A 17570-nucleotide genomic window follows, 5' to 3' on the forward strand; every position below is an offset into this window, starting at 1 on the left:
TCTGCTAAAGTGGATTATAGATATCGAACGAATCTGGACTCCACTCAAGTTGTTCGCGACTCTCCTAGCGGATATTTGTTGCAATAAATTTAGTCACTAGGCGGCGCTGTAGCTCCGCGTTTGGACAATATGTGTTGATTCGCGGCTCTTGCTTTTAGCTGCTTTATCTCTCGAGCAGATTACCTTTTTACTATGGAGCACGCAACATTATTGAAGGGAACTTTGAATTGGGGCCATAAACCCATTGGGGGCAATCGGGATATTAGTGGAACGTGAAGATATTGCAGGTGAATGCGGGGATTAGAAAGCAAGCGTAATATTATTGCGCCTTTCGTGAGTTATTCAAATAAATCTAATTTCAATCTTAGCACTGATATGTGCTTAACGCCACTGCACGAGTGCTATCGAATCACTGTTTTTTTATAGAACTTTGAGGGTAACAAGCCCAGATTTCATGGCACTTCACGCCGAGTTTGCGGGTGTTAAGCACCTAATTTTGAGGTATAGAAATGTGTTTTCCTGTTCTTTGCACACCTAGAGAGCGGCGATCTAGCACAACCCAACATTTTTATGAAATTAAAAGTGTGCAAGTTGCTAATTTATAAACAAAAATCACCAGTGTACCTGCCCAGCAGAATAGTGAAGTTAAGGAATTGGGTTAAATCACTTAAATATAACCAAATTAAACTAAATTATTTGTTAGTGATTGGCAAACTGCCCAAAACTGAATATTCAGGTTCGCTGATTTCTGCAGCAAAACGCCAAACTTGTTCGTAACATTCCTGAACGACTTTCGTGGAAACACAATTTCGTCTTAACTCCTTACATTGTTGACGTACAACTAGTTTACAAGCTCCTCGGAATCCTGACGTTTACTCCCACTTTGGATTGACGAGAAAAATTAATTTTTGACCAAATTTTGTGTTTATGGGTTGAACCGGACGCAAAATTTTTGTTTTTCCTAAACTTTTTACTTAATTCGCATGATTAATTTACTTTCTGTGCTAAAGCGCACTTTTAGGTAAATTACATGAAAATTTTACCTCATATAATCTCTACACGTTTTAAGATTGTTTGGTTATATTAATGATGCCGCAATTGGGTAGCGGATATTTTTAGGCAAAATATAGTAATAGAATATTAACTTCCCACATCTTTAACGAGAAACAACTATATCCTGGGATTCTGTTTCCTTTTAAATTTGAGTGTTTTCTAAACAACAATGACCTCACAATTGACATTATCAAACTTTGTTAAAGTCACAATATCTTTGTTGTCGCAGAAAATAACAAGGTTCCGCAGATCTTGGAACTAAAGAATACAAAAAGCACCAACAAAATAATCGGCCGTAGAAAAACGCTCCGCTCATGCGACGAAATAGGCAGCAAGAAAAAAGAAAAAGTTCTTCTTAAATTCGAACAAAAATGAAAAAGCAAATCGTTAATTTTCAACTTCTGTGTAATTCATGCTTGAAAGAATATTTTCCTGAAAATATAAAAGAAAAAAGAAAAGGTTGAAAATTGTGCGAGAGGTTACTAGAGGTTAAAACTAATGGTAAATAATAGCAATAATTGGTAAATAAAACTTGAGTGTTTTAGCGGAAACAAGTGTAACTCATAACAATGTGGAAAAAGACTAAACTACAAATCAAAATTTCAGCACGAATTTTAGTTAAAAATCAAAATAAACTGTGGAACATAATGGTTGGAGGTTGTAGTAAGACGTATAATGAATATTAAAGTCCATACAGAAGGTGGCATTTGGAACGTTTCGAATAACTCTTCATTCATTTTTAACATAAAATAATTTAAAACTCCACCAAAATATTTGAAATATAGGGGAATCACCTCAGTATCCGCCCAGATCTGGAATCGCTCTAGCGAAATCGATCCTCATCGCGCTTCGGTCGGAGAGTCTTGTTCCCTGGAGACTGTGGAGCGCGAAAGAAGCCGTTCCCACGTCCTGGCGTAACAATAAGCGCTTTGTTAACAACAATATAAGGAAATTTGCAATGATAAATGCAAGATACCAGGAGACGAAAACTAGAAAATAAACTAAATATGGTAGAAAATGGTGCAAAAAATGTTTCTCAAAAGGTGGTCCGTTGATATTTTAGGTTCTATGTATTTTTGGACGGCGGCAGTAAAATTAGGTTTTTCTAAAAAATCTTAACTAAAATAAGAAAAAATTAACTAAAGCGAAGATAGTTCACCAACCTTCCCAAACTCTTCATATAATCCTTGTTTTCATTTTTGTATAGAATGTAGGCCGTGGGCCATTAAACTAGGGGCCCCAACATAATTTGAAAAACGTTGATCATTGTAACGTTTTGCCATAATATCTCCGTTTATTTATTTTGAACTGCGAGAAATTTTATTGGGAATTTCCAGGAAAAATTCGTTAGGGCTTCAAGTTCTGCAAGAATTCGGGGATTTTATAAAAAATGGACAATTTTACAATCCCTGAGGAATTTAATAAAATGTCAAACTTTCGACAAAAAGCGAACAAAGTTGATTCAAACCCTGAGTGGATCATAAATGTCGCCAACGGTTTCCTCCTGGTAAGACAACTTACATCGTTTTAAATCCTAACGACATTTGCATCGTAAATCACCATTAATTTGCCATTATGACGACACACCAGTTGGACTGTGACATCACATATCGCGGCGGCAAATATTTATCGATTGTAAATCTTCCCGAGACGCTTATGTCGTCACAATAGCGACTTCGTTTCCACAAAACAAAGGGAGATAAAAGCGATTCGCGGCGCGCATTGAAACGTCACAATGGCTTGATTGAAGACGCTAAATTGCGGTTCTAGAATCCCACCTTTGTCAAACAAACGCGAAGATGGTGTTTGGGTTGTTTTATCTGCTGTGTCGAGGCAAGATAAGACTTGAATTTAAACGCAACTGGAAAATGCCGGTTTGTGGATTAAAGGGAAAGTAAACAGCAGAAAGAAACCCTAGAGACGCGCTTTGAACATTTGTCGCATGTTTAAATACAAGCTTTATTTTCTTACAAAACATCAAATCTAGCTATCAATGAAAATCAAGAAAGCTCGTTTGGCAATATTTTCTTTTTCTTTCTTAGTTTTTATCGAGCTAACCTGAAGTACAAATATTTACCAGAGAAGGTATTTGATTTTCACCAAACATCACGATAATGGAGATTTGTTGGTAAAATACAAACCCCTAAAGTTTAAATTTAAATTTGCAAAATGCTTTATCGTTCATTGTTTTCCAACATGATAACTTTTAAACCGGCAAGCGTTGTTAAGATCTGGCAAATAAATTCACATTTCACCGATGTTTGAAGAAAAAACAATAAAACCTGGATAAATATTTAAACGAACACGGGATTTCAAAGTTAAACTATCTTCAGCTAACGGTCCATTCTTACAGAATACTGTCATTACAATGTCGGTTTACTCTGAGAAGGATCAACGTAGCGGATATGCCTTGCCTCATAGGTCTGCGGTTGTTCTTGTGCAATTTACTCGATCGTTTGTTTTAATGAAATTATTTTACTTTTGAACTTTCTTGGACACATATTTATTTACGACGTAATAATAAAGTTACAAAATAATCACAAGGATTTCCAAAAGTTAATATATGTTTGAAAATTGTTTAATCCGAAATCTGGAAGTCTAGTGACAAGTTGACAAAAGTATTACAAAGCCGACAAACTCCCGCCCAACCGTGCCTTATCTAACACAGCGCTAGTGTATTAAGGCTTCAAGAGTCTTATGTACATTTAAAATACTTACAACACTAACCCTCTCGCAAGTTCAGTATTTATTCGTGAAAGTTATATTATATCATTGAAGCCTTAAATTGACATATAAACTAAAGTCAGCAGCTAACGCTAGAAAATAGTTTTTTAAATTTATTTTTAACTTAAAATTATTAAGACCTATTCATCAAAATGTTTTGTTTTTGAACCAGGTTGATAGCAGCAAGATTTAAATCAAAAAGTGGAAAACTGGCAAAAAGTTGAGAGCCACTGAACCGAAGCAAGCAATGTTTTATTCTCGCTATAAACCTAGGCAAGAAAACGCGGAGGTTCGCAGCAATTTTTGACCTTGGAGCCGGTTCAAGGTCGCCCTCCCACCCACGTCATCAACAATCGGGTTCCTGGAAGGCCTGGGGGAGGCCGCGCGAGTCGGTGTGAGAATAAGCGGTCTTTGGCGAATGGTTTCCGGGAAATTTAAAGGGAGGCAGTTTGTGAGGTTTTTGGGAGCAAAGGTTTGGATTTAAACTTGAATTTGCATCGAATTGTTATTTAAATCAGAACTAAGAATGTTGGCAGTTAGCGAGTGTCAGCAGTCTCTTGTTTTAAAAAAGTTAACTAAAAAGTTTTAATTTTATTTGAGATTTATTTTAGTTAAACACTAAAAAATGTGCCAATGTTGACAAAGTGTATTTCTTACAGTTGATAAGCTTCCGCACCATCGAGCGTTATCAGGTCAAAGCAGGAATAAAACGGTGGAGGCAAGTTCCATTTTGACAACATTGTATTTACTGCACAACTGTGCTTCATCAGCCTGAGTTTCTTACATTCGTCAAAAACGCCGCTTGTTTTTCACTTTTGGACTTTGATTATATTAAAAAGTTGATAATTTGTGGTTCTTTTCTGATATTATTTAAAATGTTTCGGTTTTGCAACAAAAGTTCTTAAGTCAAACAAAGTTCATTCCAGCATCATGGTTTACAATGAAGTAAATATCACATGAAAACTCTCAGGAAACAAGAAAAAAAAAATCCTAATAAGAAAAACATTATTTCAACGTCAGTTGTACAAAAAAATTAGGTCATTTGAAAACAGTGACTGAAGTGCACTTGAGCCTAGTTAATAAGTCATTCCAACACTTTTATCAACTCACTGTAAACTCGACAGCCGCGCAGATCAGCCCGCCTCTGTTGATCAACTTCGCTCTAGCGAAACCGTGGAACCTGGAGCAACAAACAATGTTACGTCACTATCCAACAATTGTGACGTCAAAGTTAAGCACACAGTAGCAAAAATGACTAGTTTTTTAAACTTTACACCAAAAGTATTTTAACTATACCTAATACTTGTGGTTGTATTTAGAGCAAACTTATAATGTAGAAACGTGCCATGATTTAAATTAGGTTCTCAGCTGCAGGACTTCAAAGCTAACAGGATGTCCTTATAAAGGTTCGTTGTTGGGGAGCAATAAAGCTCAGCTTGTTCAAAATCCCTTATGAAGAAATATTATCCAACTAGTAGTTGACCAATAAGCAGGCGCCCTTAGGGACTGTTAATGTTTACGCATGAAGGGTTGGAACCGATGTAGAAGACCCAAGTAATGTGGAACTATGTGAATGTGCAAATTGAAGTCCGTGCGTCTTTTTAATGCTTTGGGTAATTGAGTCCACAGAGTTAACAAAAAGGACAAAAGTGGAGAACTCAATGTTAACAGGGTTTATATTCATCCGCCACGCGCGCAGTGAGACACTGACCTTGAGAATATGTCCTTGAGCTCCTTCTCTGTGGTGGTCGGTCCAAAGTTGCTGATAAGTAGACACGAAGTGGCGGTAGAGGGTGTGCTTGCGCTCGCCATTTGTGTCCCAGCCGCCAGGTTTATCAGGGGGGTACCTGGGGTTCAAAGGGGGGTTAAAAGTGGGGGACTTTCGAATCGGGGCCGACACCCGATGCCAAGTTCCGGTATAGGTGCCGATTCGATACTAAGCACAGGCATTTGATCTGTGTTTGAAAACAAGCAGCGATTTCTACATGAAAGCAATTGATCAAAAATACTGGGGTTAACTTAACACTTGTTGGGAAAGCAAAATTTTGGCCTAACAGGGAAAATTACATTTAACTGTTTAATTTTATAAACAAAATATTTTATATCATCTGAATAATAAGGTATCAGATGAAAAGGCGGTACTTTTCCCGATAACTGAATATCGGAACGCGAAGTATCGGGACACGAAGTATCGGAACACGAAGTATCGGAACACGAAGTATCGGGACACGAAGTATCGGACAAATCACTATTTTATAGAAGTGTGAGCAGTTGTGGGTTGGGGAAGTCCCCGGAAAGATGTGATCGAAGATGGATTAAAAGTTAGCGGCGATGCCTTCTGTGACGTCACACAACAGAAGCGTTACGTCACAACTACAATTATTTGCGTTAAACACAAAACATCTAAAAAGGCGCCAATAATTTTTAAATTGAATGCTATGTTTTTAATGATCGGAAAAGTGTTTTACTAAAATATTTCAGCCACGACAATTGTGACGCGACAGAAGTGCAATATGACGACACAATACAGCGCTCGAGTTAAAATGAGGGACGTAACAACCTTACACACAACACTCGTTGTGACGTCATATTACGACGAGGGGTGACGTAATAATTGTGCAAATCACCTTCGAAACAACAGAGCGACGTGCGATGACGTCATATGGCAGCGTGACGTCATGCTGACGTAATAATTACCTGCTAAGTGCGTGAGAATAGCGCCATGGTGTGGTGAAGGTGCAAGGGGGTGGAAGGTGGGCGTGACCTGTCACGTGGCACACAAAATAAACAAAGTGGATTATGACGTAGTAATTATTAGATAAAGCACGAAACGCATGGCTGCACAAATTCACGCAAGAAGTGAAAATAAATGATTTCCAAAACTTTTATCATTTTTTAAACATTTTAAGTTTAAGTTTGTCGGACATTTGTGTTCCACACATCTGTTTGTAAACTCAACCCTTAAATCCTTTGATAGCTTCGTTTCCAGGCAATAACATTTAAAAAAAAACTGTGTAACTGTTGAGCCATCTTGACCAGGTAGGTTTGTGTGGATTTGTGCTCCAGTAATCTGTATGTCGCCTCTAAATACTTCCACAATTCCGGGAATTCCCCACAAGCGAACATGGTCACAAGAGGGGATTCCCCGCGTGTTCAGCCATGCGTTTCGAGGCTGTTTACTTTTAAATTTACAACAAGAAGTGTTGGATTGTTGCAGAAGAAAGGGTGAGTCGTGCACAATAGCTCTATGACGTCACATACCTGCATCTGTGCTTGCATGTGGGCGTGGGAGGGGTGTGTCTGGAATATCTCGGGCGAGGAAGCCAACCTAAGAATGAGAAAGTTAAAAGGAAATAATAAATTCTCTTACAAATTAAAAATAGTTTAAAGCAGTGGTTCTCAACCGCCGGTCCGCGTCAACTTTCCTGCCGGTCCGACAAATATATTGCAATTTTAAATCTCAACTACAAAATGCAAGATGTTAAAGGCTTGTCCATCAAATTTAAAACTTCGCCAGCTTCGTAATTTGCAACATTGTGACGTAACATAGAGTTAATGGTCTACTTTGGACTTTATAGTACGACACAATGCTGCAAGTGTTGTGCCCAACTGTTTAAAAGTCGGCTACAGATCGTTAAGTCTTAAATTTTAGGACCAGTTGTATGTGAAAAACTTTAATAGAACCATGTATAACACGTATGATATCAAAGAGACAGCAGCAAATTGCTCATTGAATTTAAGTTTCCATTATTTGCTTTTAAGTTGCATGCTTTTGTCATATTTGCATTTTGGGTTGATTTTGATTTTTAAAGGTTCACCGGTCCGCAAAATTTGTTTTGAAATTTTACCGGTCCGTAAGCTAAAAAAGGTTGAGAATCACTGATTTAAAGCACGAAATAAGCTCCGCAAAGCAAATCATGTTTCTACCAAACACCGTGAAAATAATAATTGTTGTCGCGCGCTTTGGTAAATACTGCTTATTTGAAAACACAGTTAGGACAAGTGAGTAGTAATGCTCGATACTTCCCATTTGCAAACCGATATTTGGGCAAAAATATCAACAACGACCCGAAAACAAATGACGTCATCATTATGCTCAAAAACCGAAGATGAAACAATTTTGACTTCGTATTTTGCCTACACTTTAAGACCAAAATGGACTCTGGCGTTCGAAAAGTTTAATCGTTAAATTAAATAATGGGACGATGTGTCGAATTTTAAATATGTTATGCAAATAAATATTTGTAAATTTAATAACATTCTTATTATCTTTAAGATTTATTCCAAAACCCATTTCCAGCATGTTGTTTTAAGGTTGAAATTTAATCTTAAAAATTACGACGCACAGTTTTAAGGGTTTCACTCAATTTTATCACTTTAAGCCTTTCAGAGAACTTTTAAATTTATTTTTTGCTGAAATGTTAAACGCGAGAACGTCATTGTGACCGAACAATCGAAAGTTTAACGACGCTTTGTGAATTTTCCTCCTTTGCCCGTTTGAGCGAAATCACTCAAAACTCTCAGCGGGAATCAATTTACCGAGAACTTTCAATTTAGCGCCGCATCGCGCTACGCCCTGTGACGTCATAATAGATTTCGGCGGGTGGGCCGATTTAATATTCTTGGCAAGGAAAAGATTGAGAACGTCAGCAAAATAATAAAATTTTGAAAACGTACAATTGGTAACAATAAGAGAAAACCTTGAATGTTAATTTAAATGTATTTGTTACGATAATGATTTAACAAAATTAAATGCTGTCAACCTTTAAAAGATAATTGGGTTTTTTTCCTGTGATTTACATTTTATTAAAAATAAGCCTTTCTTTGTTCAATTACCGAGAACATATTTGTTAAATACAATCCTTATCTGTATTTTAACAATAAAACTAGTTTTGTTTGCGTTTAAATTTTTGTTTTTGTTCAAATATTTAGTCAAGGGTTGATGATGAAGTGTATGACGTCACAATACTTACTGTTGCATCCAGAGGTCCCCCTGTAGAAGGCCGGTAGAACCGTATTCTGAAAGATGAAGATAAATGAGCTGAAATTTATTGATTTAAGAAAGTCGATCGTTAGAAGGTTTGATAAGAAATATATGCCGGGGGATGCTGCACGTTAAGCAGGGAGTTTCTTGAAGGTTTTTTTAAGGGGGTTAAGGGGTGTTTTAAGGTGTTAAGGGGTGTGTTAAGGGGTGTTTTAAGGTGTTATGGGGTGTTTTAAGCTGTTAAGGGGTGTTTTAAGGCAGTTAAGGGGTGTTTTAAGGGGTTTTGGCAGTGGTTTCCAGTCAGGGGGTTGTCTTCCATCAAGGTTGCAGAAAATAACTTGGATTATTGTGGTTTCTATATACATGTAAGCTTTTTAAAACAGTCTATCGTAACTATTCTCCCTATTGCGCACAGTTGATGTTTTAGCTTCGTTTTTTTTAAACACACATTATACAACCACTGAGCATAAAGGCTACAAGGATCCTGCATTGAAGTCATGCATGAGCCCATAAAACAAAAGGGCATCTTTGGTCGGTGTCTTTAAACACCAAGTCAATAACACAGACTTAAATTATATTACTCGTGTTTTAGTAAATTTGCCCTCAAGATGCCAACGTTACATTAAAGCTACTTTATTAACCAATCAGCTTACGGTGCGGTAGATATCCGATGATGTGATTGGTCAGGTCTTGGGGCGGGGTCGAGGGGCGTAACTTTACCTTTGTATTTGCTTTAGCGAACTCAAGTCGAAGTGTGTGGGGTAACTCGGGGTCAAACTTGATGCCCTGCAACACAAGGGGTCAAAGGTCAACATTAAGTGGACAAGAGGTTACTCGAGGTCATACATTTAAATACAAATTTAAACAAGCAATGGTTAGTATTGTTACGTCACAAACCTGCAGTGCGTTCTTGGCTTCGTCAGCTTCATTTCTCGAATCAAACGTCACAAAGCCGACGGGCTGCAACAATCGACACATAGTTACGTCACTCTACGTCACAATTAGCTGATATTTCAAGTAGGGTTCTTACCACAGGGGCTTTCCCGGGCTTGGTGGTGGTTCTGACGATTGCTCCTTCGTAACCCTGGCAACAAGAAAAATAAGTTACCCTGGCAACAAGAAAAATAAGTTACCTTGGCAACGAGAAAGGGGGTAAAAATGAAAATGGAGTTAAGAGGGGTCCAGGGTGAAGTATTTAAAAGCCTAAGGGTATTAGTGCTTTGTATAAACAAGGGTGATACCAGGTACAATTCAAAATAGAACAAAGGCCGAAAAACTGTTTTTTGTGGGTTGCGTGCTAACCTTGGTCATTGCAACATGTTTATAATGCGATATGCTCGAAAAAAATAAATCTAAGGTAAAAATGAAACGAACTGCATTAAGCAAAAACATTTGGTGAGATGCAAAAAAATCTTGTTTTTGAGATCCTGAAATACATTTGTCCGCACCTAACCGGACAAATGTTACCTCTGTGGAGTCGGGCTCGGGACCCGAGTAAGAGCACGGAAAACTACCCGAGTCCCGAGTCCGACGTGCGCATGCGCAGTAACCAAATTTTAAAACTGATATGGCCGCCAACTGTAAATTGTAAAGGTGGAATATTCTATAGTGGAATATTTTGAATTATTTGACACTCCTAAAGTGAATTGCTGAATGTCCACGTTATTTTAGTTACGTAAATTGGTGAAATACAGGCTGTAGAGTCAGGGCCGGACTCGGGACTCGGGACTCTGGTTACTTTTACCAGACTCCGCAGCCCTGCCTCTAGGGTCACAATAAAAGGTTTTGTTGGCGCGATTGTTGAAGGGGGTTAGGGGGTAAATTTGGTCCCCTGTTGAAAATGCCACTATCTAACGTTTGCATGTGTACGTTAAAGCACGATACCATAGATTATTATGGTGTAGATGTTAAAGTGAATTAAATTAACAATTTAAATTAATAAATTGTGACTTTGTAGCGCATTGCGTGCAAAGGTGATTGTCCGTCAACGATCGTCATTATGACGCGACTGGTCGTGGGATTAAGCACCTGGCTTCTCTGTGAAAATTTGAGTCAGTAATCCTTGCGATAAAAGCCGGGATTGGCAGTTATTGATGGTCGCAGGTAATTACGGGGCCGGGGGATAATTGGCTTCAACATAAAACCAATGAAATATGTTCCAAGCAACCAATGTATTGTGCGTTGTATGATTGTGGGTGATATTGTTGGCTGACGAGGCCGTTAAGCTTGTTATATTTATTAGATAGCTTTACACAGTGTTTCTTGACCCACGGTCGCGACCCTGAGTTGAGAAACATTACTTACCTGGTGAAACACGGAATGTTGCCGTGGAGTTTAGTTACGGAGAAGCACAAAAAATTGTTCCGCCTGGATATTTGTTGTTTTACGATTTAACTCGAAAACAGATCGATAGTTGTTTGAAAAAAATTTGGGTCCGCCTGAAAATGTTTCCTGCCAAAATTCGGTCCCGATTTTAAACTATAAACGAAACTAATTACCCTAAGGTTGACTGAGCCCTATATATATTACAGGGTGGACTACGGAAAGTGTTGAAACACGGAATATTGTTGCGGACTTACGGAGAATCCGTGGAAGAGGAGATAGAGTTCCCTCTTCTTGGTGTCAGCTGGGAGTCCGCTCACGAACAGAGTTCGAACCTGAGAATGGAAAGTAAGTGGGTAAGGCATCAAAGTCACTTTCAACCAAATATCTGCAGTAACTTCATTTTGCGTAAAATATTGCCGGTCTAGGTACTTTTCTGGCGAATGTATTGCATACTTTTTGAATTTTTAGGAAAAATATTTGTTGTGAATTTTTGGCAGCAAGAAGCTATAGAAATAAAGTGTGCAGTAGCTGGTGATGGTTTCCTCTTTCTGGGGTTAAGGGTAAAGTGCTACGTTGGCTCCCTTTCAGAACGTTAGATTGCGCCGAGTTATTCCACAACAGTAAAAAACTGCCGCCCTTATAAACTATTACAGAGCTACTATGTAAGAGCGTGAAAATAAACTGTTTTGTTGGGTGTTTTTTGGTGAACCTTACTTATTTTTTTGTCAATAGTATTGTGATAGGTTGAGTGTGCTATAAACAAAATGTGGTGGTTTCATTATCCAAAAGATAATTAACAATGAGGTGTGTCCACAGCAACAGTAACTTATGGTTGGTTAAAACAAATGTTTAAAAATGAAAAAAAATATGTTTTATTCTGCCTTATTTTTTAATATCAACACAAAATGTGGGAATTTTGTTAAAAAGCTAACAAAATAAAAAAAAAATAAAGAAATAAACTACAAAGGAGCAGAACTATGGAAAATAATTCGCTGAAACATTCGAGCGACGACTGCTGAATAATTCAGCGTGACGATCACTGAACCGGAACGCCATGATTATTACCTAATAATCCCAAAGCGTGACGTCACAATGGAGGGCAAGCTGCGCGCCGCGGGATTCGCGGAAATGTGTTTGTCGCCTAATAATGGCCGTGACAAGGACGTTTGTTTGTCGCTTATGACGCAATAATCTCGTGGGAGGCGAACGTTAATGAGAAATTGAAAGATCTCGGGGGAAATATTCGAGCAAATATTACACTTTTCTTCCTGGAAGCAAGTTCCGAAGCTCGCGGGTTCGAATCCCGCTCATGATCGAGGTAACTTGCAAAGCACCATATTTTTACGATATATTCGAGGTTAAATTTGCAGATTGCAAAACTATTTTTAAATAGTCATAAAAATACATTGACGAAAATATGCTTCTAGTTCTAACATCAATTTTTTATTTTGCATTTGCATTATATGGTGAAATCTTGTATGAAAAGGAGGTGAAGTGCTGCTCGTGAAGTGACCACCAAAGCAACAGGTTAGTAACAAGAAAAACTATTTAAATCCCCAACCCAACAAACACAGCACGTACAAGGGCGGGACGGTTTAAGCAGAAGCATGGTGGTAGGCTGTGGCCAAACTCGACAAAATTATAAAAAACGATCAGCTGTTTTACAAAGGTTTTGGTCGCAAATCAAAAAAGCGTTTTAAGTACGGGATTGTGTTCTGTTAATGACCAATATCAGCTGGCTGCAAAGAATTAAATGGGATCCGTTGATTCACACAATTCCAAGCAACAAATAATAAATCGGTAGAAATGAACTGAGGTGCTCGGGGAATAACCGTTCAGTCGTTCCAAGGTTTTAGTAAATCACAAAAAAAGCGTTTTAATATGGGATTCTTGTTGAGGCATCGCAATCAGTTGACTGACAAGGATTGAGTGTTTGTTACGTCAGTCAGCAACTCCCTCATCCACCGCAGATGCCCCCCTAAAGTGGGGGAGGGCGATTGTGACGCAATCGGTTATCTGTGAGGCACTTGTGCTTTATCTGGGAGAGACAGTGACTTACAAGAAGCATTCCTTGTGGAGTTCAGATAACTACACAACGTTACTTAACAAATGAGAATGCAGACTTTAAAGGTCGCGAATTAATTCCAAGTAGATGATTAAAACTATATAAACTGTTGCTACCAGGCATAATAATACTAATCTAAAAATAGCTTATCTGGTAATTGTAGTTGTCTAATTTTTTGGCAAACTATTTCTGGTGAAATTAACTCTGTCACCCTGAAAAAGGCGATTTGAAAAAGTGCATAAAACCTAGATATTTAACTAAAATTTGGCATAAGTTTTACAATCTGCATTTTTTAAGCTTTAGCACACTTTACATTATTAAATCGTGATAATATAAACGTTTTACTTGTTTGACCATTTCCAATATCTGTGGGTAGTTGGCGGATTACTTCAGCTCCACTAAAGCACGCTTGGTCATTGCAGGTGTAAAATCGACCAAGTCCCCCCCCCCCCCACAACATACCGGCACCCTGGTGGTCCGGATAGTGTACTGTGGTGGTCCGGATCGCCCCGACCTACTTTCCCGAGCCATCGCGGTTCACAACTATTCAAACAAACCAACCGCAAAACAATACACGGACACTCTCGAGCCAGTGTGAAGATAAAAGGACGCGCAATAAAAATTAATATTGACAAAACCGACGCGGGACTGTTTCGTCACAAAGTGGGCAAACAGAGGCCATTGTTTGCCATCAAACGATCGTTACGCTCACATCTCGACTAACGTCGTAAAAAATCTGCTTTTCGCGAAGAAACCCCGACATTTTACGATTTCCGGCGAAAAACATCTTCGCATTGTTACGACACAGCAGATCGCAAGGAGTGTGACGTCACATTGAGTCGATTGTGACATTTGCTCGGTGGTGTGTGACGCAACAGAGTGGTTTGTTGCAGATAGCGGTGGTATAAATAGGAGAGCGGTGATTAAGTTTGACAGGGAGGGCAAATTGTTGAGAGAACGCAGAAGCTGGGAATGATAAGAGGGGTTGGTCGATACAGGGGGAGGTAAATGGGGGGTTGGGGGGGGGACATTCTGGTGGGAACATACAAAATTAGCGGGGGGTGGGGGGGTACACAGGGGTGTTTGTTACTATCTGCGATCCTGTTAAAATACTTCAGTCCATGGTTATAGATTAGCCACATTTACGCTCCAAACGACTGCACTTAATGTTGTTGCGTTCTTGCTTTTCTGCACAATGACAGTTCTGGCAATATCTTGGTAATTTGGATTCGCTTGTGGAATTTGCTGAAGAACTATGGGTTTGACTTTGAAACATTAAAATTTGTACAAGAACCCTAATTACTACAACATTTATTCTAAGGTGGAAACAAGATTAATATTTTTCACGATTGATTATGACACAAATGTGAAGTGCAAAGCTAAAATTGAAACCAAGTGACATATTTGTGCCAAGATTCCACCCCCACATATTAACCTGCACCACCCGGGGTTCTAAGGGAGTGTTACAGTCCGCCGCCAGACTGGGAGGGAATTCTAGTAATGCTGTGGCGAACAACAGCGCATGAATGTTGCTGTGGGCAAAGTTATATTACATTTGTCTCGTTATACAAAAATATACAAACGGCATGTTTTTATAAGGTTATTGGCGTAAGAGTGTGTAATAAAAGCATTTTAACAGAGATGTTTCTTAAAACAAATCCTTTTAAGCCTAGATTGAGAAATACTAAACAGCAGTTTTTATATAAAATTGCCAAAACTACCTTCAACCGCCCAGCCTTAGCCCGATGAGTGGAATTGTTAAACAGCACAAATGCACTGTCTTGGTCATAATCCATAAATTCAATGTACAACGGTGTTTTTTTCAATATATTATTGGCATAAAAATGCAAAAGCTTGTAAAAAAGCGACTCTTATACAAACATTGATGGAAATGAAATATAGTTTTGTGCATAAATAAAGAACTCAATGCGGTAATTTTCAATTCTCATTAGAGATTGGTTATATTTACCGCGCAGCTGAATAAGTGAAGTAATAAACAGCACAAGATTTATCGTAGAGTCGCAATCAGTGAATCCTAACCTCGGCAAACAAGAAAGACAAACCTTCCCGCCTTTCGTAAATAAACACACCGTCTAAGTGACGTCACAATGCCCAGTATCGTGGTGACTCTGACGAAACACAGCAGGGAATTGTAAAGTGACAGTCAGAATATTGATCTGAGCCCGTTTTGTCGAAACGACTAAATTGAGTTTTAATTGACCATTATGAAGGAACTTTATCGAACGAAGCGCATCGCGCGGCCCATTGTGAGCAGCGACCCCTAACGGTGTCAAAGATTAAAGGTTTAACGTTTTTAAATCGATAATTCCTGGTCGATGAAAAACGCCACCCAATTAAAATAAATGGATGGCATCGCGCCAATTGTCAGGCACAATAAGCTGTGTTACGTAATAAGCGTGTATTGTGCGCACCTGTGGCAGCGGCGCGAGACCTTCCACAAATACGGGGGTCGATATTTGTAATTGGCCGACCGAAAACTGCGCCGAATAATGCGCGAAATCTCCACAAGGCGAGATCAAAGTGCCTCGGCGCTGGGTAAATGCTGGATATTGCTGCGAAGTGAGCCCTACTAGCGACGCATCTATAGCGCAGCAATATTTCCAGGGACGTTTTACATAGTTTTGAAACATAGGCTGAGAAAATTTAAGGCTAACCTACTTTTAAACTGACGCTTTATTCAAACTTAGAGCTATACTTTACATAAGTCAGAAAATGTCTTAAATTACAAATTTAAAAGGTTAGCTTTGACTAAATTCATTTTCACGCAAAATTTAAGTAAGTTTAAAGAAAACCGACTTTACACCTGCGATTTAGTTAAACCTAAAACTTTTATTATTATCTCACAAGCGACAAAAAGCATTGAGCTATTTCTTACGAAACTGCAATTCACCGGAATTTGACTTATTTTAAATTAGGTTTTACTCAAAACAACCAAAAACACTTGAAAAAAATGACAAAAACGCAAAAATTTTACTAGAAAACAACTTACTTCTTCCTCTTTGTCTTGCTGATTGTTATTCGCGTCGGGGTTCATCATCTTTATGACGTCACTATCGCCGATGCTTAGTTTCGATTCTTTCTTTATTTGGTCACAATGCAGTGATTGTTTTCGCTTCCTCGGGTTGCTGAGTTCTGGCATCTGGTTCATCTGGAAATCTCTCCCAGCCTCAACACAGCGAGGAACGTCGTGAAACTGCTCAAACAAACGCCTTCTTTTCGCAACGCGCGCGCTTCTTGCCACGCATGAGTGGGCACGGGGCAGAAGGTGATTGTTACATCACATCACGCCGATTGTTGCCCAACAGATGATAGTGATTTTTGAAAAATGCGATTTAGTTTCGGGCAAGTTGTGCTTGGAGATGTTAAGTGCTGGTTGCTGTTGAGTTACAGCTTGTTCGAATATTGTATTCTTGTATTAAAATGAAGTAACTTAAAAAACAAATGGAACTAACGAGACTCGCGAAATATCTTGGTTTTCAAATGTTGCAAAACACCAATGACTTCCTCAGTGGTGTATTGACTTAAGTCAACGACTTAACTTAAGTGCATTTTAAGTCAATTATTAAATGTAATGAATGTTGGCTTTATGTTCGGTTTTAATTGCTTTTTCAGCAAAATATCGCTCAGAATGAACACGTACATCGATTTTGTAAGTTTATAATTTATATTCGATGGAAATAAAGTGACAAGGACTTCTTGTTATTTATTTCAAAATGACTAAAATACTGGAATTCCTAAAATCAACATTTTCTCGATTGAATTGTAAGCTATTTCACTTACAGATGCTTCTTAAAGAAGCTAAACCGATGGACAAGATGCCTGCTTTTTAGCAGGTCATTTGGGTACGATACAAAAATGTTTTAGGATTAGGCAGTTAAAAGATCGTCTTAATATAAAAATAAAAGAACTATTATTTTTTTCTAATAAACAAGAAATAAATGATGAGTCAGCTAAAACGACGAATTGTTTGTCGTGGTTAAGTTTTAAAACAGGCAACAATAAGTTTGAGTATTGGGAAGTATTTTTGCATTAATAAATTAACGTTATTGATTCCCAACTATGATTACATGAGCCAAGTTATAATGTTTCCTTGCTTTGTTTTTTCAGTGTAAACTTCAACATCAAGGATTTTACAATTGGACTTGCGCCAATGAAGTGCTTTACAGTCAATATTCGTTTGTCAGCGTTTGGACACCAACTTTTTAAATAAAATTTAAAATCTCGTAAAATAAAACTTTGGACATACATAGGTTTTAAATTGTTATTGCGACTATTGAGACGTTTTAATTTTTAATCAGTAAAAGATGCATCTTAAAGAACCACAAAATTTCCAGAGGGTATAAATTGTTCGACAGATCTCCAAAAATAAAGAAATAAAATTGTGATTAGATTAACATT

General features: G+C 38.2%; 1 protein-coding gene across 1 annotated transcript; it reads right to left on the bottom strand.

The window, feature by feature from the left end:
* Nucleotides 1-1848: 1848 nt before the first annotated feature.
* LOC146162923 (protein couch potato-like) lies at nucleotides 1849-16245 on the bottom strand. Its single transcript, XM_083385478.1, has 11 exons — nucleotides 16162-16245; nucleotides 11341-11418; nucleotides 9792-9845; nucleotides 9659-9721; nucleotides 9415-9547; nucleotides 8751-8796; nucleotides 7039-7105; nucleotides 6475-6541; nucleotides 5489-5624; nucleotides 4888-4957; nucleotides 1849-1962 (listed from the first exon to the last, which is right to left on the bottom strand). The coding sequence occupies exons 1-11, from the start codon at nucleotides 16207-16209 to the stop codon at nucleotides 1849-1851; spliced, it is 876 nt and encodes a 291-aa protein (XP_083241604.1). The 5' UTR covers nucleotides 16210-16245.
* Between the last annotated feature and the right edge of the window lie 1325 nt (nucleotides 16246-17570).

The sequence above is a fragment of the Ascidiella aspersa genome, chromosome 3 (genome assembly GCF_963924565.1).
Source record: "Ascidiella aspersa chromosome 3, kaAscAspe10.2, whole genome shotgun sequence".
Classification (NCBI taxonomy): Eukaryota; Metazoa; Chordata; class Ascidiacea; order Phlebobranchia; family Ascidiidae; genus Ascidiella; species Ascidiella aspersa.